This window comes from Medicago sativa, chromosome 2 (assembly GCF_051527215.1).
Source record: "Medicago sativa cultivar Bolivia chromosome 2, Bolivia_mono, whole genome shotgun sequence".
Classification (NCBI taxonomy): domain Eukaryota; kingdom Viridiplantae; phylum Streptophyta; class Magnoliopsida; order Fabales; family Fabaceae; genus Medicago; species Medicago sativa.
The window spans coordinates 31,428,396-31,443,373 of record NC_140750.1 but is presented as its reverse complement, the minus strand read 5'-3'; the positions used below and the strand labels follow the sequence as shown (position 1 = coordinate 31,443,373).

The 14,978-nt window shown below is 35.8% G+C and overlaps 1 protein-coding gene across 15 annotated transcripts; it reads right to left on the bottom strand.

Moving 5' to 3' along the window:
- Positions 1-2,692: 2,692 nt before the first annotated feature.
- Positions 2,693-6,586, bottom strand: LOC146946241 (F-box protein At3g07870-like). Of its 15 annotated transcripts, none has more exons than XM_085744378.1 (5): positions 6,364-6,586; positions 5,899-6,009; positions 5,717-5,815; positions 3,708-5,105; positions 2,693-3,108 (listed from the first exon to the last, which is right to left on the bottom strand). In XM_085744378.1, exons 4-5 carry the CDS (start codon positions 5,096-5,098, stop codon positions 3,066-3,068), a joined length of 1,434 nt encoding a protein of 477 aa, XP_085600504.1. In that variant the 5' UTR covers positions 5,099-5,105; positions 5,717-5,815; positions 5,899-6,009; positions 6,364-6,586; the 3' UTR covers positions 2,693-3,065. The 15 variants fall into 15 exon arrangements, with proteins under 15 accessions (XP_085600504.1, XP_085600512.1, XP_085600507.1 ...); XM_085744386.1 differs by having other exon boundaries at positions 3,708-5,100; XM_085744381.1 differs by having other exon boundaries at positions 5,717-5,797.
- Positions 6,587-14,978: the final 8,392 nt, after the last annotated feature.

The following is a 14,978-nucleotide window of genomic DNA, read 5'->3' as shown; positions in this document are numbered from 1 at the left end:
TCCAAGAGTTAGCACCGAGATGTATGATTTTTGCAGATGATGTAGTCTTGCTTGGTGAGTCGAGGGAGGAGTTAAACGGAAGGTTAGAGACTTGGAGGCAAGCCTTAGAAGCGTATGGTTTCCGCCTGAGTAGAAGCAAGACGGAGTATATGGAATGTAACTTCAGCAAAAGGAGAAGGGGGTCTACCTTGGAGGTGAAAGTTGGAGAGCATACCATACCCCAAGTTACACGGTTTAGATATCTTGGGTCCATAGTACAAAATGACGGAGAAATAGAAGCTGATGTACATCATCGTATTCAAGCTGGGTGGTTGAAATGGAGAAGAGCCTCAGGTGCTTTGTGCGATAAGAAAGTACCACTTAAGCTGAAAGGAAAGTTCTATCGGACAGCAGTCAGACCGACAATGTTGTATGGTACGGAGTGTTTGGCGGCTAAGAGCCAACACGAGAGTAAAGTAAGTGTTGCGGAGATGAGGATGTTGCGTTGGATGAGTGGTAAGAGTAGACATGATAGGATTAGGAATGACGTCATTAGGGAGAGAGTGGGGGTAGCACCTATAGTAGAAAAGTTGGTAGAAAATAGGCTTAGATGGTTTGGACATGTAGAGAGAAGACCCGTAGATGCCGTTGTAAGAAGAGTAGATCAAATGGAGGAGAGTCAGGTTAAAAGAGGTAGAGGAAGACCTAAGAAAACCATTAGGGAAACCATTAGAAAAGATTTAGAGGTCAATGAGTTGGATCCAAACATGGTCTTTGATAGAACATTATGGCGGCATTTGATCAATGTAGCCGACCCCACTTAGTGTGATAAGGCTTGGTTGTTGTTGTTGTTGTTGTTATACTCTTAAGATTGATCCACCGTAGACATTTGATGTTAAACTTAACTGTCATAATTTATTTGGCAAACCAAAGAAAAAGTGAGGAACCAAAACGTGAGTTTTATTAATTGTGGGACCAAAATAAAAACTTGAAATTATTTAGGGTACTAATAATTTCACACTTTAGGTGCAGTAAAAAAGCGAATAGATGTCCCTCTGCACGTTTTAGGTTGGAAACCAAGATCAGCGTGTCCTTGCATTCTTACCTAAACTGTGTTTAATGGGTGGCAGATCACTGATGGGTTTTCTGAAAGATGATTCAGACAACAATATTTAATCTCTTCTTTGTTTACCCTTATCCCTAAATGATTTGACATGAAGCTTTTGTTGGAATTTATAGGCTTATCAAATTCTCTGACATGAAGCTTGAATATAGACTCAAGTTTCATCTCGTTGTTGAAATATAGGGTCAAACTTCATATGGTTGTTGCTTCCAATCTCAAAGCTTACCAGATTCACACTCAAGAAGGTATAGGGTGCTTGACACTTGTCTGTAGTATTTTGTTTGAGACCTATTGGCAATTTTTCAAAGTGTAATTTGTCAAAATGTGGTGTGTTTTCCAAATTTTAAACATCCGTCTACAAATATCAAAGTTGGAGAACACAGGCATTCTGATTATCAAAGTAAGGGCAAAGTTCATGACTATCTGCCGCATCAACATCGCCTTTTACTTTATTGCAATTGTGGTGGCTAGACTAGTCATCACAAGGACAATTGAATCATTTTTTCTTGTCATGGTTGAAATTAATTGAAAAAAAGAACAGAAACAAGTAAATAAAACACACACAAAGGAAATCATATTTGACATAGGCCAGGTGGCATTTAGGGTGGGGAAGGGAAAGATTTTCCCACTATGGAAAAGTAAGTTTTGACCATTAGATATAAGAGGAATATTGATCTTATGATGGTCTCTCTGCACTATATTTTTTTCCACTTTCTTCTACTATACCATTATCCCCATCTGTGTGTGTGCCTTTTTCCAGAAACATGATTCCATTTCCAACAAAGTAAAAGCTCTACACAACAACACGTCTACTTAATACCCAGTAATCTTTTGGTTAGGAAAATCAGGAAAGTATTAATTATGGTTTTTCAATTTCATTCCCATCCTCTGTTATCTCAATCAAATTGGATTAGAGAAATCATTAATGGGATATACTTTGAGTGGATGACAGAAACTATGAAAAAATCAACAAATAGGACACAAAAATCCATTGTTGTTGTTGTTAAAGGTAAAGTGGAAAACGAGGTTTAAATGAGGAAGGAGAAGGAGATTAGTATTGAGAGACTGTAAAATATGTGTTTTAAAACTTGATTTTTCTGTTTGTTGTTGTTGTTCTAATTCATCCTCTACGTAAACTCCATTTTTCGTTTTAATTTATTTTTTTTCAATTTAATTTTAGTTGCTTTTGCTGAGATTTAACTGTTGTGAATAATTTTGATGTGGAGCATAATTTTGAGTTAGGAAGTTGTGAATTATTTGTGTGAAACTGTTCAAGTGTCGTAAAGCATCCAGAATTTTTTCCTGGGTTGTTTGCATGATGAGAGCTTGAAGACAAAGTGGTAAAAAATGTAGTGTGGAGAGACTATGATAAGATCTTAAATCTAATGGTCAAAATCTATTTTCCTATGGTAGGAAAATCTTTCCCTTCCCCACCCTAAATGCCACCCATAGGCCAAACAAGAAAGCAAAAACAATAATTTTTTCGGCAACGAGAAATTGCATATTAACCAACAGCATGATATTACAAACTAATTAAATAGATAGTTCATTAACTCTTTGCAAGGAGCACACAAAGACAATCAAGGCAAATTGGATAGACGAAAGACATAGATTAAAAAATCATAATGAAATAATCATTGTTTTTTTTTAACCAAAATAAGAACTAAGAAACATAAAAAATACTAAAAAAATCAACATTTTTTCCAAGAAATAAAAACAAGCAAATTTATAGCTTGTGATTTAGCATAACCCATCCTTCATCAAGGCAGCAACAAAGGAGAATGGACACTTGTTCACTCATCTATCAAATCTTCATTTTCTTCAAGCAATTTAAAATTTGCACACATAAATAAAATAATATCAATATTCCGTAACAAATATATTCGGCGGACTCTTCCCCATCAGATGAAGAGGAAGATCTATTTTTCAAGCCATCGTAAATGTGAAGAACTTTTTCCAAGTCTCAGACAATCAGTTGAAATAAGGAAAGAACTTCATTTTCAAACCTACAAAAGTTAAAACAAAATTATAGATCAATGGTTAAATAATATTAGCTAAAACTACAATTTGTAGGGCAAGAAGTATTCTTGAGAAACTATTTACAACTCAACAACTAAGGAATATCCAAAAACCGACATTACAACAACTATCCATTTTCTCATTCTCCATCCACAAACTGGTTTTGTGAGATTATTACCCAACCACATTTCTAATAGAAATTTATAAGATGTAGTTATTAACAAACAATTGTGTCAAAATGTATTTTTAAATTAATTGTCAGAGTCTAGATGTAATTAAAGGCAGTAGAAATTAGATATCGAAATGAACTAAATTATAACAAATTAAAACACCACAAAAATAGATTAGTTGCAAAAGCAATTGATGATAATAAATCACAACCTTAAGTGAGAAGAAGCATAGGTAACAACAAACATTCATTTCATCATTTTACCAAATAAAATGCCAAAAATGAAAATCAGCAACATACGAAATTCACACATGTCCATTTGAGTATTCGTCTTATGATTCAAATTAATTGTGATTTCAAAATAACATAAAATTTATTTATCCAATCAAAATAAAATATTAAAAGCAACATTCGTACCTTTCGAACCTTGAATATTTCAACACCTCAACATTATTTCCTTTCACAATATCTTTGAGTGATATTAAACTTGGAATATGTGGAATTATTTCATATTCTTTATATAACCAATGAATTCGAAAAACTTTGAACCCATAATTCTCTGGTTCAGGGTGTTTAACCAACCAACACAAACCACAACACCACGGATCTACAGGGCCCATAAGACCCAAAGGAGCGACTGAAGCATCAATGGTGTAAACCTTAGTCCATGATTCTCCAATGCCATATTCCTTCATAACCCACATTGTAACATTCTCGAAAGACGATCCATCACAAATGTAAAGAAATCCCTTCAATTCTCCCAATCTAATAGACATGTTAGCTTCCAACCTAGTAGACATGTTATCAGGAATTCTATTATCATGATTTCCAAACACATGTGGAGGAGAAGGAAATGACCGCAACCTCTCACTTTCAAAACAAAAACACAATATTGACTTTTGTTGAAGACCTTCATATATGATCCAATGAAGTGCACCGTTAACACATGTTGGATACATAAGACTCGAAAAAGAAATTTGAGGATCCACTTCAACATTTCTCCATGATGGTATTCCAAGCGTATGTATCTCAAGGACCACACGCTCAAACACCCAATAATTGGTCCGTTTAACATGTTTTTTCCACAATATTATCACCTTATATTCATTAGTTTTGGGTTGGAAACCAAAACCAGCTTGTACCTTACGTTGTACCCGAGGCGTCTTTAACCAGTCATAAGAACCTTCAGGAAGTCTTATGAACTCCCTCGTTGCAGGGTTGCAAATCACTAAAGGGTTTTTGGAGTATGGTTCAGATAAACAAAGCAAGCCATTGCAAGAATTCACAATACTAAACTTGTGACGATCTGTGGTGCAATCAATATTGTCTGATCTTACGCCATTTATCTCCAAATATGATTTGGCACCACGGAGAGGAAACTTGAATGTAGGCTCAAGCTTCACATGATTGTTGCTTCCAAACTCAAACTTTTCAGGATCGCACTCAAGAAGGTATAGGTTTCTTGACATGCATAAGTTTCGAATCATGAGACTAATTGGTGCTCGCTCAAATTGCAATTTAGCAAAAGTTGGTTCTGTAATTAGTCTATTCCAAATTTTGCACACACATCTACATATGAGAAGAGATTTAATGGGAAGTTTAAGGAGAATGTGAGTAGTTAAGTGAGATGGAAGATTATCAAAGTAACGGCAAAGTTTATGACTTTCTGCATCATCGAATTTTGCATTCCCTTTTCCTTTATTGCATCTTTGGATAGTAGGCCATGCAACTTTTCCATTCCCTTTTGTTTTATTGCATCTTTGGATAGTAGCACTTGCGGGGGTAATTGAATCCTTATTTCTTTTCATGGCTAAACTATATTGCAAAAAAGAATTAAAGCAAAATTAATAAATGAAAACACACAAAGAACACAAAAAAACAAAAAAGGATTTATATTTGATAGTATCATACGAGCCAAACGACGAGAAAAAACAAGAACAAAACATATCCGACTAAAAAAACAGGTAAAGTATAAATAAAGTTTCATCTTATTAAAAACTACCTACAAAAGGTGGACAATAGTTTCGAACGGCCATAAACATGCTTTGGCCGAACCATGCCAAACCAAAATTAGGCGCGTGAAGAGCGAATTAACGGGCTATCGGTTTCGTTTAATGGTTAAGGGCGCTTTACAACAGGTTCGGTCCATGAAAACTGGGACAACGGTGTCCTAGGACTAGTTCTTTGTTTTGTTTTTGTAATATAGTGTCTAAGCCCACTCTTCTGTCTCAGCCCAAGCATCAACCCACTTAACTAAGACTTCATCTCTGTCTTCTAAGCTGCCAGGCGAGTTAATTTTCCCCATCTCACTGATCCCATCAAATCCCTTTCGCACAAGGGCAACAGTAAAGGAGCAATTGATACAAAAAGATAGGCAAACTAAAAGAAAAATAGGATTGTTAAAGAGTGACAGAAACCGTGCTTACCATTTAAAAGTAGAGATTCCAACCAATTGCTTCGAGAAAAGTAGTAAGGAATGTCACAACGCACTTTCTTGATTTAATCCACTACACGTTCAAATAACCCTACCAAATCATAAACACGAATAAAAATATATGAAGAAAATCAAAAAGTGCTTAATGAATTCAGTTAGTTTCTACATATAAACCTCCTTGCAAATTGAATTGCTCAAAACACGTGATTGGCAACAAATCTTCATATTCATAACAGAGCAATGGTTAAACATTTTTTTCCTTCTTCTCCAGAATCTCTACAACTCCTATTTTAATACAATAGAAAGTTAAAGCATAAGACATTGTTTATATTACTTAGCACGCCTAAAACAAACACTACTACACAAAGGGTAACAACACTACTACACAACAGATAACACTAATACAACAACAAACAGAAAAACCACAGATCTGCAAGAACCATACCCATCGGATCCTGAAGAACACAAAAAGCAGTGACATACCAAAGATAATAGAGAAAAAAATAATCTTTATTAAAATTATTAAAGCTGAAAACTTGAGAAAAGGCTCGTGACCCAAGAAAATTAGCAATTTTTTATCATAGGATTCAGAGGAAAAAAGATCTGAGACTCAAAACAAAGGTATTAGAAGTGATATACCAAAGACAGCCAGCGGCGACGGCGAGATGACGAGAGGGCGACGGTGAGATGACGGTTCCGGATGTTAGCAGTTACGATGAGATAACGAGAGGGAGATGGCGAGAGGAGAGGCAAGCTTCTTTCTACCATGGAGATCGACTGATGGTGGAGATTAGAGAGAGAGAGAGAGAGAGAGAGAGAGAGAGAGAGAGAGAGATTTTAGGGTTTTCTGATGGTGAGATCTGGACAAGTTTCTTTCTGTTCTCCCCTTTTCACTTAGTTTATTTATTTTATTAATTACAACATTTTCATTTTTATATTCTATTAGTTTTTTATTGTTTCCATCGTTTGATAGATTGATCATCTCATTTCTACTTTTTTTTAAATAATTTTTTTGAAGGAATATTTCATGAGTTTTTAAATAATAATAAATCAAATAAAAAATATGGAGTATGTTATACAACTAATTAATTTTGTTTTAGATACGAGATTTAATTTTTTATTATAAAAAAAGAAATAAGATTTAATTTTTATATACAAATATTGTAAGACTTTTTTTTACAAATGCATCCAATCAAATCATATCATAATATCACTTTATTGGTTTAATTTCTAAAATATCTCTCTATGATTTGATTGAATGCATATGTAAAAGAAATTAAATCCTCAGTGCGTTAAATTAATCTTATAAAAATAGTGAAAAATGTAATATTAATTAGATGTAATAATAAATTCTTAAAAGAATTTTTTTATTTTTAAAAAAATTAAATAAAGAATTATTTTTAATAATGCTGGTAAAAATATATATAACTTGTCAAAATAAAAATCTAAAAAAAAATTATATTGTACTAATACATTGCGACGGAAAAAGAGTAAAAAATTCCGTCCCAACAGTTGGAGTAGTTATCGCCCTAAGAAATTTCAATATTGGCCAGCTTGAGACGGAAATACATTAACATTCCGTCCCAAATAAAGGCGCGAATATTCCCTCCAATTTTTTCTACTAAATTTTGGGGAAGGGTGTGACGGAAACACCATTTCCGTCTCAAAAGAGGGACAGAAAACACAAATCCGTCACATATTTGGGACGGAATTGAACTTCCGTCCCAAATCAATGTTTAAATTTTAAAATCAATTTCTGGGACAAAAAAGTGTCGCAAAATCCGTCTCAAATCAATATATTTGGGACGGAAATTTTTTCCGTCCCAGTATGACATCTTTCTAGTAGTGAGTGGCTATTTATAGACTTCTGCCCTGCTTGAGCTCGCAGCTGAGAGCTACACCACTTGCCATTGCGAGTTGCTTCTCTGGACCAATGAACTGCTGCCACGTCACCTTCTGAGGGCTAAACCGCCCTAACTCGCAACTGCGAGTTAATGAGCTCGCAATTGCGAGTTGCTCGCATTTGATACTCGCAGTTGCGAGTTGAGTGCGAGTAGCTACTGCCTCCTGGATCAGCTTCTGCCCTTTTTGCACTTTTTCATGATTTTTGGTCTTTGCTCAGTGTCTTGGGGTAAATTCCTGCATAAAAGGATAGAGTAAAATATATAAAGCGTAATAAGGCATTTAACACTTATTTCTCGGCTTTTCCTTCAGTAACTTGCAAAGCAAGTAACAAAAGTGCTTAAAATATAACAAGAAAGTATCACTTCCTAGCACTTATCAAACTCTCCCTAACTTAACTCTTTGTTTGTCCTCAAACAAAAGATTGAAAATCAAACAAGTTAAAAGAACAAGACACAAGTACAAAAGGCTTTGAAAACTTTTTCAGATGAATGATTTAAAAATGAATGCGCGGGCAAGTCTAAGCTTCCAACTAATCTAAAATTCTACTACCAACATGGGATGAGTCCTAGGTACAAAGTTCATGTCAAACAATAATACATTTATTCACGAACCACACCTAACACACTTCTATGAAAGTAGATAAACAATTGAAATCATATGAATGAGGGTTATGAACACACATCCGGAAATCAAGTTAACATTCCAATCAAGTTACGTGTCCATCCAAATATCATTTCAAAAAGCATGAAAACATGGATCAAAAGGTCTTCGAGGGTTTTAACTTGGCTTGGCTATAAAAGAAATGTCATATGTGGGGCAATTGAAATCAAAAAGCCTATCAAAGAGGAACATTCCTTGTATCCACCATTAAAATCCACAATCTTCCCTACCAATCATTACAAACCCTTGGTGTTCACACATGAAGCACTTTGATCTCGACAACTTATTCTATTTTTGGATTTTTCTTTCTTTTTCTCTTTTTCTTTTTCTTTTTCTTTTCATGTACACATTGTTTTCTTTTCTTTTTCTTTTCGTATTTACAACACCATGTTGTCTTGATCAAAATAAAATTACACCATTGTACTTGACAAAAGATTTACATCTACCTTCTCTCCCCAACTTGAATCAAAATATACCCTATTTGAATGTTCCTCTACTCTAAGGCAAAAGGGACAAATAAACATTGAAGGTTTAGGGTTCAACAATTAAAAACATATCAGAGTCCTAAAGTGCGTCAAAAATGAACTGGTTTTTTAAAAATTTAAAGGCAACTTCATCAAGCATTGTGCTTATGAATTGACAGTTCATAATTGATGACTCCGATTCATTTGGCTCAAGAGGGTTAGCAAATACTCGCTCTTCTCACAAGGTAGGCTATTTGTGGTCAAGTATGTTCCACTCAATAACAAAAAATGTGCCTTGATCATTTCCATGCCTTCACACAATTTAAAACAATTATTGGATTTAACATAACACAGCCGAGTTAAACAATGAATACCGGTCTCCTTGCATATAGTACAAACACTTGAGGTTTCCTCACTTTTAGGCTAGAACTAAGTGGTTCACAAATAAAAACATTATTGCGGAGAACTAAATGAAATGAAATTTGCACAAAGTACTTGTTCCATATTCGAGTAAAAACCTAGAAAAACTAGAAACTTGTACCTTGGCTTTGCGCTTTAATCACAACTATGAATCATTATCAATCATCTGAGAGTGGTACAAAAGAAACTTCCACAACTTTTAAATTAAAACCAAATGAAGTACTTATTTAAACCAAAAGTGCTAACACATAACAAAAATACTAATTAAACGATACTAATTAAAATACGAACATCACGATATTAATTAAAAACAAACGTCGCCATACAACAATATCCAAAATGATTAAACAAAGTACTAATAAAACAAAATAAAATATGAGTCCATGTGCTAAAATGAAACAAACAACCGAAACAAAATATTGTTCAAAGTAGCAAAAGAGAAAGCAAATAAAAGATAAATGAGAAGGTAAGAATTGACTGAAAGCTTTAATAAAAAAAAAAATCAATTAAAGACAAGCTTTCAAGTCATTTCTTCCTTCTCAACCCTGCATGTCATCATCATCCGACCCATGGTGGGTTGAAGTAGCATTGTGCACATGCTCTGGATCATCCTACTCATTACCATCACCTACATCTTCCTCCATGTTTGCATCCTCATGACCTGCAAAGTCTCCACCCCCTCCATAGGGACCTAGCATGGCCTCAGGCCAGTTGACATTAGTCTGAAATGCGGGAGAGGTCATAAACTGATCCATGATCTCCTAAGGGTACCTGGACTGCTGCTGCATCAGATATTGTGACTGCTGGAAGTACATATTTGCACGGTTGGTGGCTTTTAGCATCTTCCAAGTGTGCATGTTACTCTGATGTTGCCACTGAGCGTAGCTTGCAAAGTCAAAATCAGCAGTGGATTGTGAGGGAGGTGCCCGAGAAGATGACGCTTTCTTGCTTTTACCTTTACCCTTATCTTTGTCACTCCAAATCCAGCGGGTAATGAAAGCATCATCAATAGGGTTCTTGATGTAGTCATGGACAGCACTAGGCATCCTCATGGAGGAGTCTTTGATCAATCCCATGATCAATCCGGGAAAGGAGAGGCGGGTTTTTGGTTCACCGCGACCTTGAAGTGTAACCAACTTAAGTTCCCAAGAAATTGTCTTGGCTATGTCTACCTTAATCCCCTTGAGAATGTAGTAAATAAGGGGGCATACATCAACAGTGCAATCAGCCATATGACTGTTGAGCTTGACATTGTGGAGGATGAACCTCATGATGAGTTTGGCCGGTTTGAAGTGGATAAAATAGTCACAAGAAAGGGGGGTTTGAATTGTGACCCTTTAAAAATTATCCTGCAACTTTTAAAATGATTCTCAAGTGTAAACTTGGAATAGTTAAGTTAACTTTCTGACTTCAGAACGTTCTGACGTTCTTGTGCAGATTATGCAGAAACTGATTTAATCAAGTAACTGTGTTGTGTGTGTTTAGTGTATACTGAAATTAAAAGAGTAAAGGGAAGAGAAAGAACACACAGAAGTTTATAGTGGTTTAGTCCATTCCTCACAATCTTGTGAGAGTTTCCACTATGATGCTTGAGATAACCTCTCAAATCCTGCACCTTACAATCTGTGTTCACCTGAACACTTACAATCCTGTATTCTCTAAGCCTCAGCAGGCTTGCACCTTGTTGCTAAGTTAACCACTTAGACTTTTACAACCTTTGCTCAAACTAACACTTTAGTACCCCTAAAGCTAGATGAGACTTTGTTACAATTTGTATGAAGGTTTGAATGTTTGTGAATCAAACAGACAGAAGAAGAGAAGAAGGAAGAAGTTATCTGTGACTGAGATAACAGAGAGGGAGAAAGAAAATTGATTTACACTATAAAGAAGGTTAGAAGAAAGCCTTCAGTGATGATCAATTGAAGTTTGCAAAAGCTTCAAACAAACTTTGTTGTTTTCTTGTATGCTTTGCAATTTGTGTGGAGTTTGAATGTTTGAGAATCAAACAGAGGAGGGGGAAGAGAAAGTTATCTTGGCACAAGATAACAGAGAGTATTGATGTGCACTATGGAAACAAAAGCCTTAGAGATTGATCAATTTCAGATTGCAAGAGCTTCAAACAAAATCAAGTTGTTTTCTTGTATGCTTTGCAATGGTGCAAGTAATGCTGAGCCTTTGATCTCTATTTATAGAGTTTTTGGGCTCATATAGCCGTTGTAAGGTGACCAATGGTGTTATGCCACGTGTTCTGGGCCCCACAAACTTTTACTTGAAAATCTTGGTGAACATTCTGACCCATCAGAATGTTGTTGCGTTCCCAGGATGAACATCAGAATGTTGCTGTGTTCTTCATCAGAATGTTGGAAATTCATGATGTTCTTCATCTGGGTTCATCATGGATGAATGTTGGATGAATTTCTGGGCTTTCCCAGCACGTGGTGTGAGATTTGTATAAGTTTTATCCTCCAAAAAGTAGCCTTTCCATATGCATCCAATTTTGCTGGAAAAGGTGAGATAAAGTACACCAAATCTGTCTTGGACTTTGTGCAGGAGAGAGAGAGCAGTGGATCTGCAACTTCAGGCACATGCTTCAAAGAAATCTGCTTGTTTACAGCTCAGAGGTCAGGTTATCTCTGATGCAAGATCTCTTTTGCTTTGCTTGCTAACTTTTCACCAACTACACTGTTCATTGGCTGAAGCGTGCGCAGACATGAACATTCTGACCATCAGAATGTTCCATTTGTGCTTACTTTAGGATGATTTGTAAGACTAGCTTTTAATGTAATCAATCCTAATAGTAAGGACACTACTGAAGTGCAGTGAATGCAACATCTAGGATTAAATTCACATTGGAATATTCCTAGTACTTTAATGTTCACAGTCTTGGATGAACATTAAAGATCCTTTACACATGATTCCTTGTTCATGCCTTTATTTGTTGATAGACCCATGCAAATGTACTTTTCTGGACCTTTCATTTGTGCCTTGCATGTTCTTGAGCTTCTGAGTTTGAGCTTATGAACTTGAGCTTCTGAACTTAAGCTTCTAAACTTCAGCTTCTGAACTTCAGCTTCTGAACTCTCATCAGAACGTTCGGATCAACTCACTGATCAACATTCTGAACAACATTTTGAACTAACTTTCTGAACTCAGAGTTAGTTCATGAATGCAAATGTTCTTTGATTTCTTGTATCTTGGTATGTTTCAACTTTGTTTGTGTCTTGGTTAATCACTCAAGAACGCACAAATACCAAGAACTATCAAAGTCCATTAATCCTTTAATCACCATAGATGTCTTTAATGATTTCATGATACAAAGTCAAAATCATTGTCTGCATAAGATATGTTCATATCACATATGTTCTTGCATGTTCTTGGTGTGGACATTGATTTATGGGTTTGCTCTAATGAACCTTCTGAGCAACCTTCTGAACAACCTTCTGAACTCCTTCTGCGTTCAATCATATGAACTTCAGAATGTTTCTTCTGGGCTCCTTCCTTTTTGACGGTTGTACTTTGTACTGAACATTCTGATGTCCTTCAACACTTTGAACCTTATGAAGGTTGTTTATTTATTTCCTTTAAAAACTACTTGAAGCATATAAATGAAAGATCATTTGTTTTGACAAACAATATGATTCTTTGAAGTCCAAAAGAATATTTCTTTGCATCTAGTTCATTATTGCATGTAACTGATGACTTTAAATAATCTTGTTTATCCATGAAATAATACTTTATTATTTCTGGATATATTCAGGGTTAATGTTCATGATTAACTCCATTCACATGAACATTCTGATCTCTGTTCATATGAACATTCTGAACTCAGAACTTCTTATCTTCAGAAGCTTTGGAAGTGTGATACTTTGAGGAGGTTCTGAAAATCTTCCTAACTTGTATGCATATTTCCTTTTATCTTCTTTATCCATGGTGGATCTTCAAATCATATAGGATAAAACTCAATGTGAGTTTTGTCACATAACTTCAAGCACATTCTTGTGCAGCTTGTGATGTAAGTTTTTCCATCATGATTCTTGAGCTATGAATCTTCATGGAGATATGATCTTGTTGTTTCAACTGATGATATACTCATTCTTTCAATGTTGAGTAGATATGATGCACTTATCAATGTGGGTGGCTTCTAGCTTATCCACTTATGTGATTCCTGTTCTTTTAACAAAAACTCAAGTGCAACCATCAGTAGATCACCATTCATAAAACTTATCATTTATTCCACGAGGTTTGTTATCATTAAAATATTCATCAAAAAGATTTTTGCTTCAACACGGTTTTGTCATAAGTTTGTATTGGGCAATATGCTCTCTCCCCGCATCACTTAGGTCATAGTTTTCCCCTTCTAACATAATGAACCTTTTTATCTCGTTATGGGTGTCCTCAAGGAGAAAGTGACCCAAGTTTTGCTTGTTATGGAAGTCATCTATCCCATCTTCAGCCTCAACATCCAGATCGAAAGGGTTTCCTAAGTATGTGTTTATAGCATCGCGATCAAACCGGATTGTCTGACCTCTCACAAAAGTTTCAAAGGTGAATGGGTTGGTTTGTGGGTTTTCTGGAAGGGCGTTAGCGTAAAACTCACGCACCAACTCAACATTGATGTTGGTTATAGGGTTGAGGAGTCGGGTCCACCCTTGTGCAAGGAAAAGTTGATGAAAGTGTTGGTACGGTCCATCGTGTTTGATTTTAAAAACTCTCTCCATCCACATGGACTGCTTGAGTAATTCATTATACCGATTCTGATGGTACCTAGACCTAAACTTCTCCCTATCAAAGGATTGGTTTCTAGGTGGAGGTTCGGGTGCGGATGTTTTGCCTTGCTTTCGTTTACCGGTGTTAACTCTCTTTGGTGCCATACCTGCAAAACAACCAGGAGATACCATACAAAACAAAATATGCAATTAAATACCAGTATGGAACATTAAAAATCAAATGCAGGCTGAAACAGTGTGATGCACAGAAACTGCAGCAAGTTCTGCTACAGCTCGCAGTTGCGAGCAGTTTCACTCGCAATTGCGAGTTCAGTGAACACTCGCAGATGCGAGTTAATTCACTCGCAGTTGCGAGTTACCCAGAATTCTGCAGAACTCAATCCTTTTCAAAATTTGTTCAGTGCTGGAATTTCCTAACCCTAATTAAAGCCTTTGCGACCCTTGTGTTGATAAAGAGATGAGCAAAATCATGCTTTAAGTCAAAAATTCGAATTGATCCACAAAGAACCCTAATTTTATTTGTTCATTTTTACAAAATGGGTAATCAAAAATTGTGGATGAACGTGAATGGAATAAGAATCTACATAATTTTGTCTCATCTCTCTCATGTGGGCATTATTTTCGCAGATCTTGAATCAACAGAACAATCATCTACCCTAGGGTTTTGCAAATGTTTATTAGAAAAGCTTGAATAAAAGAACAATACAAACCTGTTTGAGTAGCAATCTAAGTGCAGAGATGAAAAATGCAATGAAATTGACTTGGATTGACTTGGTTTGAACTTGAATTTGGACTTGGGATGATTTAGGGTTTGTGTTAGTGTTTGAGAGAGAACTTTTAGAATTTTTGAATGAGAGAGAAATAAAAACGAAAATGATGTGATAATTGGTGGTAATGGGTGGTTAAAGTGAGTTAATGGGATTGGATTTCGTAACTGTCAGAACTGCAGCTACTCGCAGTTGCGAGCAGCTTTACTCGCAGTTGCGAGTGAATTGGTGGTCAACGCAGTCAATGACCATTTTGCTCGCAGTTGCGAATTATTTTACTCGCAGTTGCGAGTTATGACATTCCAGAATTC

Bases quoted from the DNA above. Each gene is read 5' to 3' on its own strand.
- LOC146946241 (XM_085744373.1), bottom strand. From the start codon at position 5,098: ATGAAAAGAAATAAGGATTCAATTACCCCCGCAAGTGCTACTATCCAA. The intron at 3,109-3,707 runs GTACGAATGTTG...TAACTTTTGTAG, and splicing joins AAATATTCAAGGTTCGAAAG to GTTTGAAAATGAAGTTCTTT.